We start from the raw sequence: 20,261 nt of genomic DNA on the forward strand, positions 1-20,261 counted from the left end.
GGGAGTACTCTATTTTCAAAAATTCAAAATCATTAATTAAGGTAACAATGTACACGTATAAACGTCAAAGAAATACATATTAAATGTTTAATGCTTTTATTTTTACATGTACTGCCAGTTCTCAAATCAAGGGCGTAGAACGGTCGAGAAAAACAGGCTATAAACTTTGCGATTAATTGTAATCGCCAAGTTTTTTGTTCTCCACAATGTTTGTAAGGTTTGCTATACTATATTATTAAAAAGTGTAATTATTTTTTTTGTAACAGTATCCTAATGAATGAATAAATTTGTTCATAGACAAAATACGTAAAAACATAGAACAATCTTGTCTATGATGTAGTCGACATGCTTGAATATTATTTTCTGAAAGGTGAGAATAATCCTTATTTGATCCTAAGAAATTTTAAACCCGACTACAGTAATATTATATATAAAAATCATATTTCAACGGGTGTGACCCTCCAGCTACGAACTCATTTGTATGTTTTGTATTGGTCTAGTGGCAATGCGTGAGCTCATTCCTATACAATTACAAATTCGATTAGCATTTGTGCGTCAAGAGTCACGCCTCTAGAAGAGTGATTTTGTCTCGGATCCAGAACCGTTATTCTAATAATACCGTCTGACAACTGACAGATAATATATAAAAATACATTTTGAAAACAATCACCGATTTAATTAAATAAAAATTATTATTAATAAATAATTATTGATTAAACATAATATGTTTGTAAGAATTTAGCATCAAGTTATTTCTGTTATCAATTTATTTATAGCGTTTTCAACATTTCTAATTGTAAGTTTATAAATTCTAATGTCTATCAGTGTCTTTATTATATTCTTAATACCAAATATGGCTTTTAAATAAAATTCATACAGTTACAATGTTCTCCAGTCTAATAAATACTACAATAACATCATAATTTAATTAGTCAGCCGAGCAAACCAATTGCTAGTCACTTCTCATCAATAAATGAACGCATTCCCTTGCAGGTGTTTATTATGAATTAAAGCTGTTTTACTATTAAAACTCATATAAAATGAAATGCAATATTCGAGAGCTGTCTCTTTTAAGTGACAGACCTTGTGTTATGGAAGGAAGACTAAATTATAAAAAAGTTACAGGCAATTACCGGAATCAGACAGGTAATTTTTATTAAGAGATGTAAAATTAGTATGAAAAAAATTTCAATCGTTTATTTTTCACTCTATCTACTCGATTAACATAATTTATTTTTATGTTTGTATTATTTTTTAGTATTCAAAGAACGTTGGTTTAGATTAATAAACAATTACTTATTTTATTTCAAAATAAGTGAAATGGGGAAATTTGACACCAAACAGCCAGCTGGTGTATTTGTTATGGAAAATTCTTCGGTACAAATGGAACATGGACACCATATTTCTTTTTCTTTCTCCATTTCCTTTATGTGAGTTGTTATTTAAATACAGTTCTCAAACCTATTTATTTGTTATTATCAATCATTTAAAGACATCATCATACACATAAATAATGTTTTGAAATGATTAATTAATTTCAACATGCTTAAGTAAACTTTTTTATCAGAGATGAACCTGAAAAACGGCATATATTTGCTGCTCGAAGTGAAGATAATGTGGTACAGTGGGTTTTGAAGTTAAGACAGTGTTCATATGAGTACTTAAGAAACCAATTGCATGCCCTTCAGTCTAAGATATACTCTATTACTGGCAAGGTAAGGTATTGACTTTTGTTTTAACTTTATGAAGTCTTAATGTAAGTAATACTTATGATTTGAAACAATAATTTTCAGGATCCATTGCTGCTGGTACCACGTAATGATGGTGCATGTTTGTGGGCACCATCAATACCCTTTTCAACAGCTCCAGCATGCACAGTCAACACAAACTCATTTAGCTGTCATCTCCACACCAATGGAGCCTTTACACTTGAGAGGAGCAAGTCAGATGTTCAAGCTCACAAACACTTGAGGTCAGAATATCAGAATACAACTACATTTTATACTGACAGCATAAATAAGGAAGAAAACCAAGGCTATACATTGGAAAAAAGTAAGACATCAATCTTAACATCTAGTTTGAATCCCATAGATATATCTATTTTTGACAATAGACCCTTATATTCAAGAGCTGCTCCTAGCCCACCTGTAAGAACAAAGTTGTCACCAAACAACAAACGAGTTGAAGCAAGTAAAGACCTCAAAATGTTTTCGGAGCAAGGAAAGACTTTAGCTCAAAGTAGCATTTTAGATCCTGCTCCAATTCCTCCTAGAAGAAAAATATTGCCTAAACAATCCAATACAAATTCAGGAAGCAATACGAATAGCAACAGTAGAGACTCTTTAGATATAACAAATGAAGATTTAATTAAACTTTGACTGTCTTAAATGTTTACAATGACAATCAAAATTAATTCACCAGCCTAATTTTTTTTACTTTGAATACCCACCAAGTATTATAATTTAATCTTCGTAATAACAACATACAGTAACTTTCTACTATAAAATTATAAATATGTACATTATATGAAGTTCTAAGTGTAAAAGCTACTGCTACATTAATATTCTCTTTAAGTTATGTATGTAGCAAGTAGTAGGATTGCTTTAAAACTACTAGTCAAGAGTAAAGTTAAACTCAGCAACTCATACATCTCATAAGCTTTTTGTATATTTAGAGTATGGAATGAGCATTAGATCTAGAATTTGATAATGTAGGTCTTCAATTGTTCAAAACAGTTCATTGGAGGTAGTTGTCAATGTGCTTTAAATTACCAAAATTTATGATTACAACCCAATTTCTTTCTTACTACTGCACATCACACATGTATTGAGGACCCATGCATGTTACTGGACATCATACATATAAAATATATTATATATATATCTAAATATCTTCTGAATGTTTTTGTTAATCTTATTGTGTGTATGTACATTTATTGTTATTAGCTCCCATGTTAGCAGACCATTGCAGATGTACTTTTCTGTTGTGCTATTAAGATGTTTAAATTTTGCTTATTTTATTCACTCCCAATTTGAGTAATAAATGATACATATTATATTTGTCATAGATTTAGAGGTGAATATTTTTTTATTCAGAAACAAAAATAACATGACAAACTTAGAATGTAATAAAAAATATTTAAATAAATATATAGTTTTTTTTAATACTATTCTCAGATGTTTTTAAGTATTGCATCTTCAGTTAGGTTTTTATTGTATCACAGTACAAAGTAAGAAGTAGGTATTCAGTAAAATAAGCTGTGGTTTCAACATATATTGAAAAGCTAATTATTACTTTTAATTTCACTGAGTTTTCTTTTTCGTGCTTTCTGTTTAGCACCTCTCTTTAGTTCAATGGACTTTTTGACTTTGTTTTCAATTTCACTTTGAATTGATAGTTTAGTAAATTGTATTGCTCTCTGATAACTATCTATTAGCGGCTCCAACATATTTGACGTAAATTCTATTTGAGGAATATTTTCCTTCCCTCCTGATTGCAAAATTTCCTGCAACATCAAATGCACAGTATTTTTTAAATAAATGAAACAAGGTAACATACTATATATAATTAAAACTGGGATTAACAAAACATACAACAACAAATGGAATTAGTACTCAATGATTAAAATCCAACTTGTAATACATATATCTTTTGAGTCTTGACTCAATGTTTCAGGATTAGAGACTCTAGCATGCCTTATACCTGTCCTTTTTAAGATATATATACAAAATGTAATACACCACACAAACCTTGAACATTTGTAGTTGATTCTGAACCAAAAAAGTTACAGCGTTTCCAAGTCTGCCAGCTCTTCCTGTGCGCCCCACTCTATGTACATATGTTTTTATATTTTTTGGGGGATCATATGACAGTACAAAGTTGCAGTCTGGTATGTCAATTCCTCTGGCTAAGGCATCAGTGCTTACAATTCTAAAATGTAAAAAAAATTTTGGTTCTATATAAAATACTGAAAAATTTAAAAAACTTGAATCAAAATTATGATTTTAATCTTAATTGCATTTAATGGTGATTTTTGCAGTTTAGATTCTTGGCTAGGCAATAGTTGCTTCTGTTTGACTGCAGAACTAAGATTTTAAATTTACATAGAAGTTATTACATATTAGAATGAATGTTTGGAATATTTTGTATATAACTTACACATTAATTTCAGAAAGTCTAAATTTCTTTAACACATTTTCTCTAGATGATCTATCTAAAGAAGCTGACAATTCTGCCACTTTTATCTTTCCTTCTGCCCAATTGTTAAGAAGAACCGTTAATCTGTGTGCTGATTGTGCTGAATTCATAAAACATAAAACTTTGTCCCATTTTTGTTCTACTAATAAGTGATACAGAATCAATGGCTTTTCTTCTGTGGAACATGTAACAAATTGTTCTTTTAATTCATCAGGCGTTGAATACTTTTTAGAATTTTTGTTCAAAGTATCAGATATTGGTGCAACTGAAAATAATTTTGGTTGAAATAATCCCCACTGCTCTAGTAGCTCAGGATCAGGTGATAAAGTTGCAGAGAAAAGAAGCTTCTGAGGTGGGCTTTTTGTGTTGCAGATGAAATCCCAATTTAGTTGGGCAATTTTGTTTGATGCATGGCCTTCCAGTTGAATATGCTTATACATATGATAAAGCCAGTCATTTTGTATATTATCCATAATTCTATCAGCTTCATCAATAACAAGGAATTTTAAATATTTTAGAGTAAATCCTTCAGTATTTTGTAGATGTTCAACCAGTCTTCCTGCTGTGCAAACAATTATGTCTACTGTGCTGATCCAGCCATGAGTTTCAGCTAAAAAGTAAACTGAGATTGAACAAATAAGGTAACACAGGTAGTTTGTAGTTTTTGACTGATATCCATCTAAATGCAAGGAAAATAATGTAAAGCCCAAGGAATTTGTTGTGAAGTTACATAGAATTTAAGTTAATTATTGTGTTCTAATTCATATGTTTCTCTTCATGTGTTTAAAATGCCTTACTGTTTTTTAATATTTGTTGTTGTTCCTTTTGAAATGGTGTTGCTCCACTTAACAAAGCCACTTTAAGACCAGTATTAGTGCAATACTTGCGAAATACAGCAGATACTTGTGTTGCTAATTCTTGTACAGGCAGCACTACTAATGCTCTTATGTGGTGTCCTAGTTCTGGCATTAGACTCTATAAAGTAAACATTTAAATTAAGTAGTTAAATCAATAATAATTAGCCTGTCCAATTATTATTGATTTTTATTTTATTTATCTAAACATTTATTTTTTAAATTAAATTGTTTATAGTTTACCTGAATGATTGGTAACACAAAGCATAGTGTCTTTCCACTACCTGTTGGAGCAGAAACACATACATCATGTGGCCATAATGGAGCAGGTAGGCTCTGTTCTTTCAATATAAATGGAATAACTTGTTCTTGTACTGGAAACAAATTTTTAACTCCTTCACTTGCCAAGGTCTTTTTCAGTGTACTGTGTAACCATGCTTGGTCTTCAACTTTACATTTGAGATTTTGAAGATTCTTGGACACACTATAGGCATGAGACAACCAATATGGCAAAACTCTTTCTACCTGAAACATGAAAATAAGTCATTGGTATGTGAGATACTAAGTGTAAGGGCATCACATTTCACAAAACAATAATAATTAAAATTCCAGGCTGGGTAATTTTAAAATACCTTTGGTTTTTTCTCAAAGTCACTACTTCCAAGTACTTTAAATTCACTAATAATATTTGTCTTTTCAACTGTTGGTTTAACATTTGTTAATACAACTTTTTCTTCTAACTCCTTCAATGGATTCTGTGCAGCATCCATATAAATATTGTCGGTGTGTAATTCGCTATTGTCCTCATGTTTTTCATTTTTGGGTGCAGTTTCACAAGATTCAGAACCTAGTTTTTGTGAAGATGCTTTTTTCCTATCTTCAATTGCTTGCTTTAGTTTTAATAAATGGACGGATTCTTGAGTTGCTAAATTGTCTTCAGCGTCTCCTGTATATCTGAATAATTAATAGTACATGAAACGTAAGATTTAAGCAAATTATTTTAAATTTTAATGTGTATTTACAATACCTGTTAATAATAAATAAATCCATACTTGAAGATATTGCCAATTTTTAAAACTTATTGGACTATTTAAATCAATTTTATAACATTTTTAAAAGTCGGCTACAGATATTAAAAATACATATAAACAATATTCACATGTCTCATGAAAATTAAAACTTAATTCAAAACATAACCTCAAAAGCACAGATTAGGAAGAGTGGAAACTTCAATCAGATAGCCCGTACGCAATGGACGTGATTCATTGGAGGTATAAAAACTTTTACTTGCGTTAGTTGCGTTACTATAAGTAACTAACTTATGCCAAATAGAATAGATTTTCTTCTGAACTACGCTAGTAATAATGTAAACATTTAATTTACCGAAGGAAATATAGAAGAGTCAAGAGAGATATGGATAAATATATAGAGTAAATATTGTATACGTGTAGGTAATATATAAAGAATTAGGAAATTTATAGAAAAATTAAGGAACATACTAGGAGAGAAGGCAGACATTAGCTTCGCCGAAAGCGATTAGCGCATGCTTAAAAAATATTTTGTCATGGATTACATTATTCATTCTTCTATAATCTGTGAATTTTATTGGCATTGACAGTTGTCAGCATTTATGATTTGATCATTAAATTGAATATTCCGACCGTGCATTATTTTTCATCTTTCCATTTTCCACATTTGTGAAATAAAAGTTGATTTATCTCAGATATATCAACATCATACTATTTATTAATTACTGAAATAAAAAATTACTCATATGTAGTAATATGAACTTGAGTTTTTAGAACAAAATATAATAAATCCTATCAAAATGGCTAGTGTTTCCTATCAAATCGCCAATCTTCTCGAGAAGGTAACCGGTGTTTAATATTTTTGAAATTTCTAAATTCAGAATTGTGATTATACTTTAAATATACAAACGTAATTTTTATCCATGTAGATGACATCAAATGACAAGGACTTTCGTTTTATGGCTACAAATGATTTGATGACTGAACTCCAAAAAGACAGCATAAAGTTGGATGATGATTCTGAAAGAAAGGTTGTAAAAATGTTGCTTCGTTTGCTTGAAGATAAAAACGGAGAGGTTCAAAATTTAGCAGTTAAATGGTATGTTTTGGATTCCATACATATATCACTTTACTAAATATTAAAATTGATTATATAGATAAATTTATTTGTACAGTCTGGGCCCACTTGTGAATAAAGTAAAGGAATATCAAGTGGAGGGCATCGTGGAAACTTTATGTGCAAACATGTTGTCTGATACTGAACAACTCAGAGATATAAGCAGCATTGGGCTAAAGACTGTCATATCAGAGTTGCCTTTAGGATCTAACACATTAGCAGCAAATGTGTGCAAGAAAATAACTGGCCGATTAAGCAGTGCTATTGAGAAGGTATACATTTTTAATCTTTTAATTTTTTTATTATGTTTTGAATTGACTCTAATGACACTTACACACTTATGTAAATATTAATACTTTGACCATGTTTGAAGGTTTTGAGTGATAATTAAAGAAGTTATACCAAGTGTGTAATATTTTAGAAAGGAAGTTGTTTTCATTTTGTAAATCATACCTTTGCAAATATTAAAGCTAATATCAAACAATACAATTTAACAAACTTTAAATGTATTTTATTGTAGCAAGAAGATGTTTCGGTGCAATTAGAAGCTCTAGATATTTTGGCTGACCTACTTAGCAGGTTTGGTGGACTGCTAATATCATTTCATCCAATGTTGTTGAATTCATTGTTGCCCCAACTTGCTTCTCCAAGACAGGTAATGTATATTACAATAATACAATTCTTGTACTGTAAAAATTTAATTAAAATTTCAAAATAAAATCGTTTACTTATACTTGTAAGAAAATTTCTGAAGGAGCAACCCTGAATGTCTGTCACATTCATATAACTATTTGGTTAATGCTTAGTTATTCTATTGTCATAAAGTTACTTTTTTATTTCTAAAATGTGTATGTGTATAATATTCTGATGTTCTTACAGGCTGTTCGTAAGCGAACCATTGTAGCCCTTTCTCACTTAGTAATGTCCTGTAATGCAACTTTGTACAACAAATTAATTGATCATCTTTTGGAGGGATTGAGCACATCTTCATCAGCTAGCGTCAGCCGTACACATATACAATGCATTGCCTCTATTTGGTATGTGTTTACCTAAAATTTAAGCAATCATGAAAGATTACTTTTGTACCTATCTATTATATAAAACTATTGAATTTCTATTTCAGAGTCATGTTTGTTTTATTCCTAATTTTAATAGTTTTCTTGTATCTTTTGGAACTACAATAACATCTTTAATAATAATTATTAATGTTTAGCCGTCAAGCTGGACACAGATTCGGTGAACAGTTGTGGAGAGTGGCACCACAAGTGCTGGAACATTCAACGGACTCTGATGAGGAGTTGAGAGAGCATTGCCTTCAGGCTCTGGAAGCCATTGTTTTAAAGTGCCCAAAAGAGGTTCAGCCACATATTCCTACTGTAAGTATTGCAAAATTTACATTTTTCAGTATCACATCTTTTGAACCAAGTTGCAACTTTTGTTATATGTCATAAATCAAAAATTTTGTTGTTAAAAAGTTGTCTTAAAATTCTGGTTATGTTTTGAGGAAGGAATATCAGGGAAGAATTTGGTATTAAACCCAACTACTTACCCATCTATGGATTGTGTAATAATAAATGATAGAAAAAATTAGGGATTGAAATTAATATACATTGTGAAATTACTATTACCAAAGTTTATTTGTCTGGTGTAAATGAATAGTTAAATAATTTACGCAATGCTATTTGCCTTACACTATCACTTAAAATCAGCTGAGCCTCCTGCTTGTTACAAAAAATAATTCTGTGAATCTCTGAGAATAAATTTAACAGCCAAAACACCACTTTAAAAGATGTTTTTTTTATACATACAAGTATATAATTAATTTCTTATAGATAATAGACCTCTGCCTTAAGATGATAACATATGACCCCAACTATAACTATGAAGATGAGGAGGAAAGTGGTGGTGGAGAGGATGAGGATATGGAAGAGGAGTCCTTTGAACCTGATGCAGACCCTGAGTCTGACTCTGAAGAATACTCTGATGATGACGACATGTCATGGAAGGTGAAATTCTACTTATATTAATCAAAATATTTATTTCATGGTGAGATAATGCAAAGTGGAATAGTATAAATAAGATCAGTATATTTTTTGTTTTTTAAATGAAAGTAGTTTTTATATGCAGTAACAGTGTTATTAACAGTTAGCCAATAATCAACAATTCTCTTACAATTGCTTTGTGTTAATTGTTAATTAGAATAATTTACACATTAAAAAACTGTGTCTATGTAAATTTGTCATAATGATGTAGGAGTAAGCTTAAACGAAAAAACTTATAACACTAAATAGTACTGTAAAATCGGCAAATTTTCTATAATCATTTGGACAACTTATAAATAAATGTGATTTCGCCTTGATTCCAAGAGGTGAACAATTTATATGATATTGATTTAAGCCAGTTGTAAGTAGGCATATTTAAAGGCTTGTAAATTTCTAAAGCCGGAATTGTAGTATAAAACTATTTTTATTTAATAGTGTGGGCATTAAGTGGTTTTGTTTGATTAAGACTTGATATATATTTTTGCTCATGTATAAAATCTAATTCCTAGGTGCGGCGTGCAGCCGCTAAATGTCTTGAATCAGTGATATCTACGCGTCACGAGCTCTTGGCGGAAATGTACCAAACTGTGTCGCCAGCTTTAATTGCCAGGTTCAAAGGTAATTTTTTAAAATTAAATTGTTCTAAAAATTACCTCACCTTCAGAAGGATAATGATCTATTCTTTATATTGGTTAATATTTTTAAGACAATTGGATTGAATTATTCCTGTTACAGAGCGTGAAGAAAATGTCAAGTGCGACATCCTCAGTGCGTACACGGCTTTACTGAGAGCAACAAAACCTCCGCCCGCCTTACAAGTGTCTATCGCACCCACTGACAACTCTCCCCAAGCTCTGCTTATACAAAGGGTATGTAATCGGCTAGTAAGTATTAAGTAGTCGAAGCCTACCATGGATGGACGTAGACCAGTCTGTTTGTTTACTCATCTTTGCTTGATCATCTCCTGTGTACATGACAAAATTTGCAGACTTTGAGTAACTGTTGTGCTGTGAGATTGATTGTATTTTACTGACTTCAAATATGGTGTTTATGTAACCAGTAGGTATGTGATCTGATATTTAAATCAGGTATATACCAGTTTTACAAAAATCGGTTCAATATTTGTGATATATGGATTCATGCACGGGGACTAAGGGCAACTTTTAAATATACAGATAAAGAATATCTGTATATTTGATTTATTTACACTTTACAGTATATAGACTTAAATGATGCTAGGAACGATAAATAATTTTGGATCATGTTTCAAGTAGTTTTGTTTAATTACTTGTATACAGGTGCCAAGTATCGTTCGTGGCGCTCTTCGCGTCATTCGCGGTCGTAGCGTACGCGCCCGTGGCGCCGCACTCGCATTACTGCGGGAGTTGTTAGCCGCGGCTCCTGGCTGCCTCACTGACCATGCCGCTAAGGTCATAAGGGCTCTCACACCACCCCTTATGTGAGTATTCATTTGTACTGCAGTATTTTTTATACTTAAGTTAATGTGAAATTTAATGATCCAACCATTTAGATTGACCAATAAGTCTGTTGGTTACAAGAAACTATTAAAAGTTACTTGTCAACTATTATAATTATTCGTTCAATGTGTTTTTGTTATAAAAATATTCATTGCAACATTTTGGTTATATCAATAATATTTAGATTTAAAGTACATGTCGGTTTATACTTCATACCTATTTTTCATAACATTGAGATCAGTGCTTTACACAAACTCTTCTGTTTGAGTGAGTTAAATATTAAATTTCCATTCATCTTTCAGGGACAAAGGCACAGCGTCCTCAATGAAAATAGAAACCCTGGTGTTCATCTGGTGGGTGTCCCGGGGTCCGGGTGCTGCGGGGCTTCGTGCCCACGTGACTGCGTTATTACCGGCCGTGTTGGCCGCCGTGTCTGATCCCTTCTATAAGGTTACCGCTGAAGCGCTGAGGGTTCTGCAGGCGCTGGTTAAGATCATGAGACCACTGGGTAGGTTGATGAACTGTTAGTTTTACCAAGAGATACCATGGAATGGAGTTTGTAATTCTTAACTTTGGTTCATTTAACTTGTAAGTAATTCTTAGATTGGTACAAAAGGCTAATTACTTATGAGAAAATTATGAACTTATAATCAAACTGCATATACGGAACTTGTATAAATAAATCCATACACTTTTAAACATAGTTTAAAAACTATATTAAATAAGCGAAATTAAATAGAAAAAATTGTAATCAAAGTCGATTTTGGATGTTTAATCGAAGATAATACTTTTAAAACACTAAATATAGTGTGAGAAATCAATCTTTTATTTTTCTTCAAACTTCTACATTAGTTGTTTATTAACCTTTAGATAACATAGAAAATAACGAATGTATCGAAGTGGAGCCCGCACCGGAAGAGTTTCGTCCGTTCATCCCCGCGATGTACGAGTGTACGCTCGTACGACTACGTGCGACTGACATGGACCAGGAGGTGAAAGAACGGGCTATTGCCACCTGTGGACAACTTATATGTCACTTTGGTGATTATTTACAGGTATGAGATTAAAAATTATGTAAGTAGAAATACCTTTATATTTATTTAGCAAAATATAAACTCCGTGTAACGTGATTTAATGTGAAACTCCATACCATTTCCCATACAATGTAAACTTTACCGCATTACATGGTACAAAAATTATGGTATGTTTTATTCAAATTACAGGGTAACCCCAATGATTATCAACTGATAGACACATTTTTAATCACACAGCTGCCAGGAAAATTTTATTCAGTGCAAAACAATTTTTTTAAATAATTCACATTCTTGAGTCAATTAAACCATTTCTAAATCATTAATAAATAATTTATTTCATATTTTTTCTAGAATGAGCTACCAGTGTGTCTTCCAATATTTTTGGAAAGACTGAGAAATGAAATCACAAGACTTACAACCGTTAAGGCCCTCACAAAAATTGCTTCATCACCTCTGAGAATTGATCTCAGACCTATATTGGTAAGAAATTGTTACAATTTTTTAAATGTACAATATATGTTATAAAGAAGTTATAAGAACATGTTTTGGCCACACTCAACAATATCCAAATTGTGCATTCTAATTTCCCAGTTTGAAATAAATTCTTCTTGCGTTTTTATAATTTATCAATCGCTGTATTTTTTTTCTCGCGTTGATTTTTCAGTCAAATTAATCTGAGAACTATAATTTACATTATTCGCCAGGATTTTCAAAGGTCTTGGTCTACCTATCCTTGGTTTTGTCTGTTACGTCCATAGTATACCCTATATCCGTGTACTCGGTATTAATGCCAAGTGGGCTGCCCATCTCTGTCTCTGGGTCTTATCACTTGATTAACTATAAAATAGATAAATAAAACAAGAAATTTAAGCCATAACGTAATTTTATGTAATGAAAATATTTCAGTCCGATGCAGTGCCCATTCTCGGATCATTTCTACGTAAGAACCAAAGGGCTTTGAAATTGTCGACGCTGCTTCTACTTGACACACTAGTACAGAATTATAGCGATCACATCAGTATAGAGCTGTTGAGTAAGGTAAATTAAAACATTTACATTTCTGCATGCAATAAATAAATGAAGTCATTAAAATGAAGGTAGACATGTAGAAAGTTAGAACAAGATTAATAATTTTTTAACAACCTCTTATATCATAAATTAATAGCCTTGCCGTGGGCGAGTTCGCTTTGAAGTCGTAAGGAGAGTTGGTACAATTTCATAGATTAAAAAATAAATAATAATGATAATTTATATAATTAATACAAGTATCATTTCTAAAATTACATATATAATATGTTCTATCTATCTATATATATAAAATTCTCGTGTCACAATTTTCGTTCCCATACTCCTCCGAAACAACTCCACCGATTCTTATGACATTTTTTATGCATTTTCCGTAAGTCTGAGAATCGGATACTATCTATATCTCAAATCATTAAGATGGACACACCGCACCTCTTTTTTTTTAATTTATGATACAACATAAAGAAATACATACAACCCTTAATTTTCACCCGTCTGCAATAAACCCCTATTTTTATTATAGTATAAAATTTTGAATTTGAACTAAAAAAATGTTTCCTAGAAATAATACCCATGGCAAAACGACGTTTGCCGGATCAGCTATCTATCATCTTATTATTTATTAAAGCAATTTAATCAAATTTTGTAGGTGCTGACGGAAGTACCGGCTTTAGTATCGGAGGTGGACTTACACTGCGCCCAAACAGCTCTGTCGCTGGTGTCCAATGTTTGCCGCCGCTGCCCCGCTGCCCTCAGACACGAGGCGCTCACTCCCAACATACTGGCCTTGGCTAACTCACCGTTGCTTCAAGGTTTACCTCATGTTCATTTATTTATACCAAAAATTTTTATTATTATATATATATTATATATAAAATTTGGAAAAGTAAAGTAAAGATGCATTTTAACAATTATATAGGTATTCCTATATTTTACATGCTCGATTGAGAAATGCGTGAATATTTCAATGAAGTATGGTCATTCTCCTTAAATATAATATTATCATTACTTTAATTTCGGACGAACATACTATTTTTATCTACTATATTTGGCAATTATGGATTACGGAAAGCCATTGGTTTCCATCTCATTGACTCATTAGAATCCTATTGTCAATATATTTAATAATTGTGGTTTGAAAATCCAGGTGGTGCCTTAAAAGCAATGGTAGGCGTACTATCGGCGTTGGTGGAAGCGGATGTACCTGGGTGTTCCAGAAGAGAACTGTTGGCCTTGTTGGTGGCGCCGGTGCACAGGAATACCGACCACAACGCCACCGCCCATCATATTAAGCAGGTACATATAGTTTTTATTATAGCTTTTTAATAAAAAACACTTGCGATAAATTATACATATTGTTTAAAAAAGTTTTCGTTTAGCGTATTTCGATAATATATACAATCATATTTTTTAACGCTGCCTTAGACAGCAGATACATTTTCAATTGTGATACGACCCTAATTACGCTCGGCTTCAATATAACGTGGACTAAAGATAAACTTAGCCTCCTGTTCTATAAAAAAACTATGTTTAAAATTTGTTACCATGGTTACCATTTTCACATGGACAAAATGGGCCACAAGCGGCGTACTGTTTACGTATGATAACGTAAACAGAAAATAGTAGTGGCGCTACAACTCACACACAAGACTTCTGTATGTGTTATTGAACAAGTCGGCGATGTTCTTTCGGTTGGTGTTGGTTCTCTCATGATGCTTTTACCATACGAGCCAGTGGTAATTGCGGCATATTAAAAGAAGTCCATGGCTACGTATATCCAACGACCTGAGCGTAGAGGGTCGCACCCTTCAGTCACTGTGCCAATACTTTCTTACTTCAATATGGTCGTCTATATTTCACAGGCATATCACTCGCTAGCGAAGTGCGTAGCGGCAGTAGTGGTTGGGGGCGGAAGTGCGGGGGGCGAAGCCCTGCAGACGACGCGGGCTTTCCTTCGGGACGCCGCAGACCCTCCCTCGGACACCGTGCATATGTTCGCGTTATTGGCTATCGCTGAGATCGGACGCCATTTGTACGTTTCATTGTTAGATTTATACGTTTCCCGTTTCTCGTTAAGCTCTGTTAAAAAGTAACTGTGGACAAATCAAATGTTTAGTCATGGTTTTTATATTCATGTTTTAAATTATTCTTATTGTACTTTTTGTTTTTCTTTGTTGTGATTTTTTATATAATTCTATAAATACTATATTATACTAGTATAATAGTAAAGAATATTTTTTTGTTCAATACATATACATATGTGTTAAAAGAAAAGTAACTTGCAAAACGTATGTGCGCAGCCTTAGTAATTAAGCTAATAATTAGTATTTCTGATAACAATTTTTATTTTATGGCAAATCCAATTGTTCCTTGAATTGTCTAAAGCAAAATATTAATACCTTTTCACAACCAAATATTATTAAAATGTTAAACTTTTTACAGGGATCTAAGCTCAATACCGAATCTTAAGGAAGTGCTTCTGAATTCCTTCACACCGTCTTCCGAGGAAGTGAAATCTGCGGCGAGTTACGCCCTCGGCTCAGTGGCTGTTGGCAACCTGCCCGAATTCCTGCCTTTCATATTGGGCGAGATCGAGGCCCAGCCAAAAAGGCAGTATCTACTACTTCACTCACTTAGAGAGGTTTACACTTTTATAATTGGCTTCATCTAATTTATGTTTTTTTTTAACTATGAATAGATCTTATTATAACATAAATTAAATTTATTTAAGAACATACAAAATATGGAATTAGTAAACCTTACGCCCTATTTAATAGTTGAAATGTGATCATAATTGTTATTAAAATTATAAACATGCTTAATGGATTAATGAACAAGTACTATTGAATGGATTTTAAAATATTTTAAATTTTAAAACATTAATGACATTGACATTGTACCATCTTACGATTCGTTAAATGAATAGTGTGTTCTTAACCTTACATTAGATTTCAATATGTGTCAAAACAATTTTGAGTATTTTTCTAATACATTTTTATATAAGACGGTAATTTTCTAGATAATCGCCTGCGAATCAACAACACCTGAGGGTGTGGAAGCATTGAGGCCTTTCATTCCGGAAATTTGGATTCAACTTTCAAAACACTGCCAATGCGCGGAAGAAGGATCTCGGAACGTCGTATGTATATAATAGACTAAAAATATAATATGGGCTTTTAGGTATGAAATGCTTAGGACTTGTGTACTGAAATGGCCAGTCTCAATAGAAATTAGAAGACCATTGCTCAGAGAAAAAAAATAAGCTTTTTCGTTTCTACATTTAGATTACACTAAATATAATAGTATAGTATAGGAGTAAGCCTCTTCTTACATTATCCATATGTTACATTTTGCCGTCAGCATCCAATTTTAGCTAATTGCATACTCTTTTAATCTCATCGTCCAAATATTAACTAATACTGCATTTATAAATTCGTATAGCTAGAACTACACTTTTGAAAGTAGTACAGTCTTATAATTAAACTTTATACATAACTAGCTATTTATAAATTTATTCAAAATATAAGTTGTCTATAACTTATCCTGTATATTCTATGGGAAATTTTGCGACAACATCTCTCTTTCTGCTCTGTGACATAATAATAGACATTTCGTTGTAATCGATAACTTTTATTACCCAAAAGCAATTCCACTATTGTATTTTTTTTAACATAATTTTTTTTTTAACTTTCAAGGTTGCTGAATGTCTGGGAAAGTTGTGTCTCCTGGAGCCGCAAGACTTGTTGCCACACCTCAAGGAGTTCCTCAAGTCTCCCGAACCATTAACTAGGACCACAGCCGTAACGGCCGTCAAATTCACCATTTCTGATCAGGTAATAAACAATGCCCAGAGCAGAGTTGGCCTAGTGGCTTCAGCGTGCGACTCTCATACCTGAGGCCGTAGGTTCGATCCCGGGCCAATGGACTTTCTATGTGCCCTTTTATCATTAGCTCGAACGGTGAAAGAAAACATCGTGAGGAAACCGACATGTCTTAGACCCAAAGTGTCGATGACGTGTGTCAGTCACTGGAGGCTGATCACCTACTTGCCTATTAGATTTAAGAAATGATCATGAAACAGATTCAAAAATTTAAGGCCAAGACCTAAAGAGGTTGTAGTGCCACTGATTTATTTTTAATAAACAATGCGCAGGTTAGACATGTTTGTATTCATTTTAAATTTTAACTGGTCTGTCTCATGTGTTTTTTACTTTGAAAATTATATTATGGTGTCTCCATACAAACAATGATAACATCCATCAAGTTATTTGACATATTCCGATATTTCCGTTAGTTTGGCATGTACTTGATAAGAACAGTGTTCTTTGTGATGCTCACTCTTAGTCCATTCCCATCTCGGCAGTTCACTTGTGGCGGCAAATACGAATAAACCATCGCCACTTTGTTATGAATAATGAGATTAATACGGGGTATCATTGACCCGACTAGGAACTATGTGCCCCCAACCGCCATTACTAAATCCATATTCATTAGACGATACTCCTGTATTAATTACTGTGCATTTTCTAATATTCTAATTGTAAGTCTGAGTTTAATATATATTTCCTGTATTTCCTTTTAATTATGGAAGTTTCATTATCGAATGTGTGGACTGACATATAATCTTCTGCCGGCCCAAAACACGAACCTTTCTATGTGCACAATAAATACTTGCTTGCAGCGTAAAAACATCATAACAATACAAAACAATAGTAAAATAAAATTATTAAAAGCCACCACCTTATTGTCTTCTAAAAATTGTTTAGCCGCAAGCAATAGACGGCCTCCTTCGTGCCTGTATGGCGGAGCTTCTAGTGCCCCTACGCGATCCGGAACTTGGCGTGCGTCGAGTGGCCTTGGTGGCTTTCAACTCTGCTGCTCATAACAAACCCAGCCTCGTCAGAGATCTGCTACCGCAAGTGCTGCCCACTATTTATAGTGAGACTAAAGTCAAGGTAATTTGTATGGTGTTGTTATATTTTGTAAAATTTAGACTTTTTTACTTATATTGTTATATGTGTAGTGTGTAAGTTCCCGGCTGGACCGTTTTTAATAAGATTTTGTGTTCAAGTGAATTCTAGTATGGTTGCAATTCGATTTTTTTTAGTAATTTGTAACTGAAGTATTTGAAAAGTGTGTACAGTCCTGTCAGATCCGCTAGTATATAACATCATCATATTACTTTAAACCTAAATGCCGTGATAATATTATTTAATTTTACTAGTATGAATTTGTGTAATATTTTATCTTAGAAAATCATAGTATAGGCAAACAATTTCCTATTAATTTCCTAGCTTTATGTAAAAAAATACATCGAATTTAAATTGGTTAAAAGAAACAATATTTGTTATAATACAACATGTGTTTACTCCGCTTCGATACCAAGCTTTATAATTAACTTTTAGAAAGAGCTAATACGTGAAGTGGAAATGGGTCCATTCAAGCACTCGGTGGACGATGGCTTAGACCTGCGTAAGGCGGCATTCGAGTGTATGTACACACTATTAGGGACTTGCCTGGACCGCCTTGACGTGTTCGAGTTCCTGCGGCACGTGGAAGACGGCCTCAGAGACCATTACGACATCAAGATGTTGACTTACCTCATGTGCGCGAGGCTGGCTAGCCTGTGCCCCGCTGTTGTTTTGCAGAGTAAGTCTGGTTTATATAGGTTTTTTTGTTTCAACAGGTTGCTCTTGCTTTGTGAGTGAATTTTAATAAATTTATTTTGTTATATTCAGGTCAATTCACAAACAAGTCTTGTAAAGACTGATGGTACAACTTTTAATCTATATAAATATAAATTAATCCCAAATAGGCCACTAAGCTCAAAACAAATTCGAGTATTTTATTTATTTAACTCTTGACGAAGGTAAGGTTGACAAAAAAGAAATAAATCATGTTAAGGCGAAACGAAGTTTGTGGGAGCTATATTTAATATACTATTACTATTCGTAAGTTTAGTAAATTACCATAATATCAAAAATATCTGATATAAGGTAAGGTACAAACTAGGGTAACTTCATTAATTAAAAAAAAATCCAAACATAGATTATTACAAAATAAATATTTTTTTTGCCCTTATTTTTAATTTGTCCGTTGCACGCTGTGACATGGCTGATTGTGAGTTTTTTTTTAATTCATGTAAAAGCACTCGCAACATTAATATTCTTTAGTATATAAAACTATGTGTTCAAACACAATGCGTAGTAGTTGTTTAAACCAAAAACAAATGTTTCGTTCCTCAGGGTTGGAGAGTCTAGTGGAACCTCTCCGTGCGACCTGCACCATGAAAGTGAAGGCCAACTCCGTGAAACAGGAGTACGAGAAACAGGATGAACTCAAACGGTCAGCTCTACGGGCCGCAGCTGCCTTATTGCAGATACCTGAAGCTGGTAAGTAACTGGTAGAAATTAGATACAATTTGAATTAACATAATGTTCGCATAATTTTTTAACTATGATGGATGTAATTATTGTTTTGTCGGGAATCTAGGGCAGATCAGTTACATATATGTTGCAGCCAATGGGCTTAATAATTCAATTAACAGCCTAGCCTTCTAAACAGCGTCCTTTAACTAGTGGTCTGAAATAAATTCAGTTGCAGCGTTTGTAACAACATTCATTAAAATGCCTAGGATGTGGTCACTCTGACCATGTGACAGAAATAAAACATATGATATAAAAATGAAGTTGCTCGAGCCAGTCACAGCTAAAATAATAATTATTGTCATTACACTCTTCCATTGTATTTATTGTATTTCATTAAACGTTGGTAAACGCCATGAAAGTTGTGGATTGCCGACGACATATTCATAGTTTGAAGAGTTTTTTTTCGAGTTTCAGAGTGGTGAAAGTACTAAATTTATATTAACAGTCAATAGGCTAGGAAAGTTATGAAACGTTATTAATCCATATCATTTTCCCAGCTGTTTGATCAACTGGCTAAATACCTTTTAGGACTAGGCTCTATTTTAAATTTAATATAATCGTAATTTATGGTACTAAATATGGTACTTCACGTATAATTTTTGGCAGAATTGGTTAGTACATTCTCGCCTGTCATATACGTTTTGCGTAAAAGAATTTACGTATTTCTTTAAATATTTGGCAGAAATTTGGTTTTGCGTAAGAGAAGACTTCAAAAACAATTTTAATTAATTACAGAAAAGAATCCCCACTTAATGGACTTCGTGACTCAAATAAAGTCGTTCCCCGAGCTGCAGCCGATCTTCGAGTCCATTCTGAAGGACTCCAGCGGCCTCGACTCCAACCTCATGGACCAGAGTTAGCCGCACTTTGTGGCCTCAATCATGTATATGTTAAAAAATTAATACATTTTCCACTTTATACTTTGTTTTTTTGTGCTTAAATTGTGCATTTTATCAGTGCGTAACAGTGCGGTATTTTATCAGCTCGAATACTCATTTAACCCAAAATCAGAATAATTGGATTATTTTAGCTAAAGTACTCATCTGTCAGTCAACAC

General features: G+C 32.9%; 3 protein-coding genes across 3 annotated transcripts; 2 read left to right on the forward strand and 1 right to left on the reverse strand.

Moving 5' to 3' along the window:
• The first annotated feature begins 646 nt into the window (after positions 1-646).
• Positions 647-3,202, forward strand: LOC110994922. Its single transcript, XM_022261846.2, has 5 exons — positions 647-796; positions 994-1,146; positions 1,259-1,430; positions 1,568-1,715; positions 1,794-3,202. The coding sequence occupies exons 2-5, from the start codon at positions 1,041-1,043 to the stop codon at positions 2,376-2,378; spliced, it is 1,011 nt and encodes a 336-aa protein (XP_022117538.2). The 5' UTR covers positions 647-796; positions 994-1,040; the 3' UTR covers positions 2,379-3,202.
• A 56-nt stretch (positions 3,203-3,258) lies between these two features.
• LOC110994880 (probable ATP-dependent RNA helicase Dbp73D) lies at positions 3,259-6,163 on the reverse strand. The gene is made up of 7 exons (XM_022261775.2): positions 6,079-6,163; positions 5,684-6,005; positions 5,295-5,576; positions 4,995-5,172; positions 4,159-4,807; positions 3,750-3,930; positions 3,259-3,505 (listed from the first exon to the last, which is right to left on the reverse strand). The coding sequence occupies exons 1-7, from the start codon at positions 6,099-6,101 to the stop codon at positions 3,284-3,286; spliced, it is 1,857 nt and encodes a 618-aa protein (XP_022117467.2). The 5' UTR covers positions 6,102-6,163; the 3' UTR covers positions 3,259-3,283.
• Positions 6,164-6,691: 528 nt separating this feature from the next.
• LOC110994856 (cullin-associated NEDD8-dissociated protein 1) lies at positions 6,692-20,122 on the forward strand. The gene is made up of 24 exons (XM_022261743.2): positions 6,692-6,921; positions 7,009-7,178; positions 7,255-7,468; positions 7,717-7,851; positions 8,076-8,233; positions 8,410-8,572; positions 9,029-9,202; positions 9,748-9,856; positions 9,974-10,107; positions 10,537-10,697; positions 11,019-11,224; positions 11,587-11,771; positions 12,102-12,230; positions 12,657-12,788; positions 13,426-13,588; positions 13,924-14,072; positions 14,639-14,808; positions 15,219-15,417; positions 15,796-15,915; positions 16,472-16,609; positions 17,543-17,731; positions 18,182-18,425; positions 19,022-19,168; positions 19,940-20,122. The coding sequence occupies exons 1-24, from the start codon at positions 6,880-6,882 to the stop codon at positions 20,062-20,064; spliced, it is 3,756 nt and encodes a 1,251-aa protein (XP_022117435.1). The 5' UTR covers positions 6,692-6,879; the 3' UTR covers positions 20,065-20,122.
• The last annotated feature ends 139 nt before the right edge of the window (positions 20,123-20,261 follow it).

Source organism: Pieris rapae, chromosome 1 (genome assembly GCF_905147795.1).
Source record: "Pieris rapae chromosome 1, ilPieRapa1.1, whole genome shotgun sequence".
In the NCBI taxonomy this organism is placed as follows: Eukaryota; Metazoa; Arthropoda; class Insecta; order Lepidoptera; family Pieridae; genus Pieris; species Pieris rapae.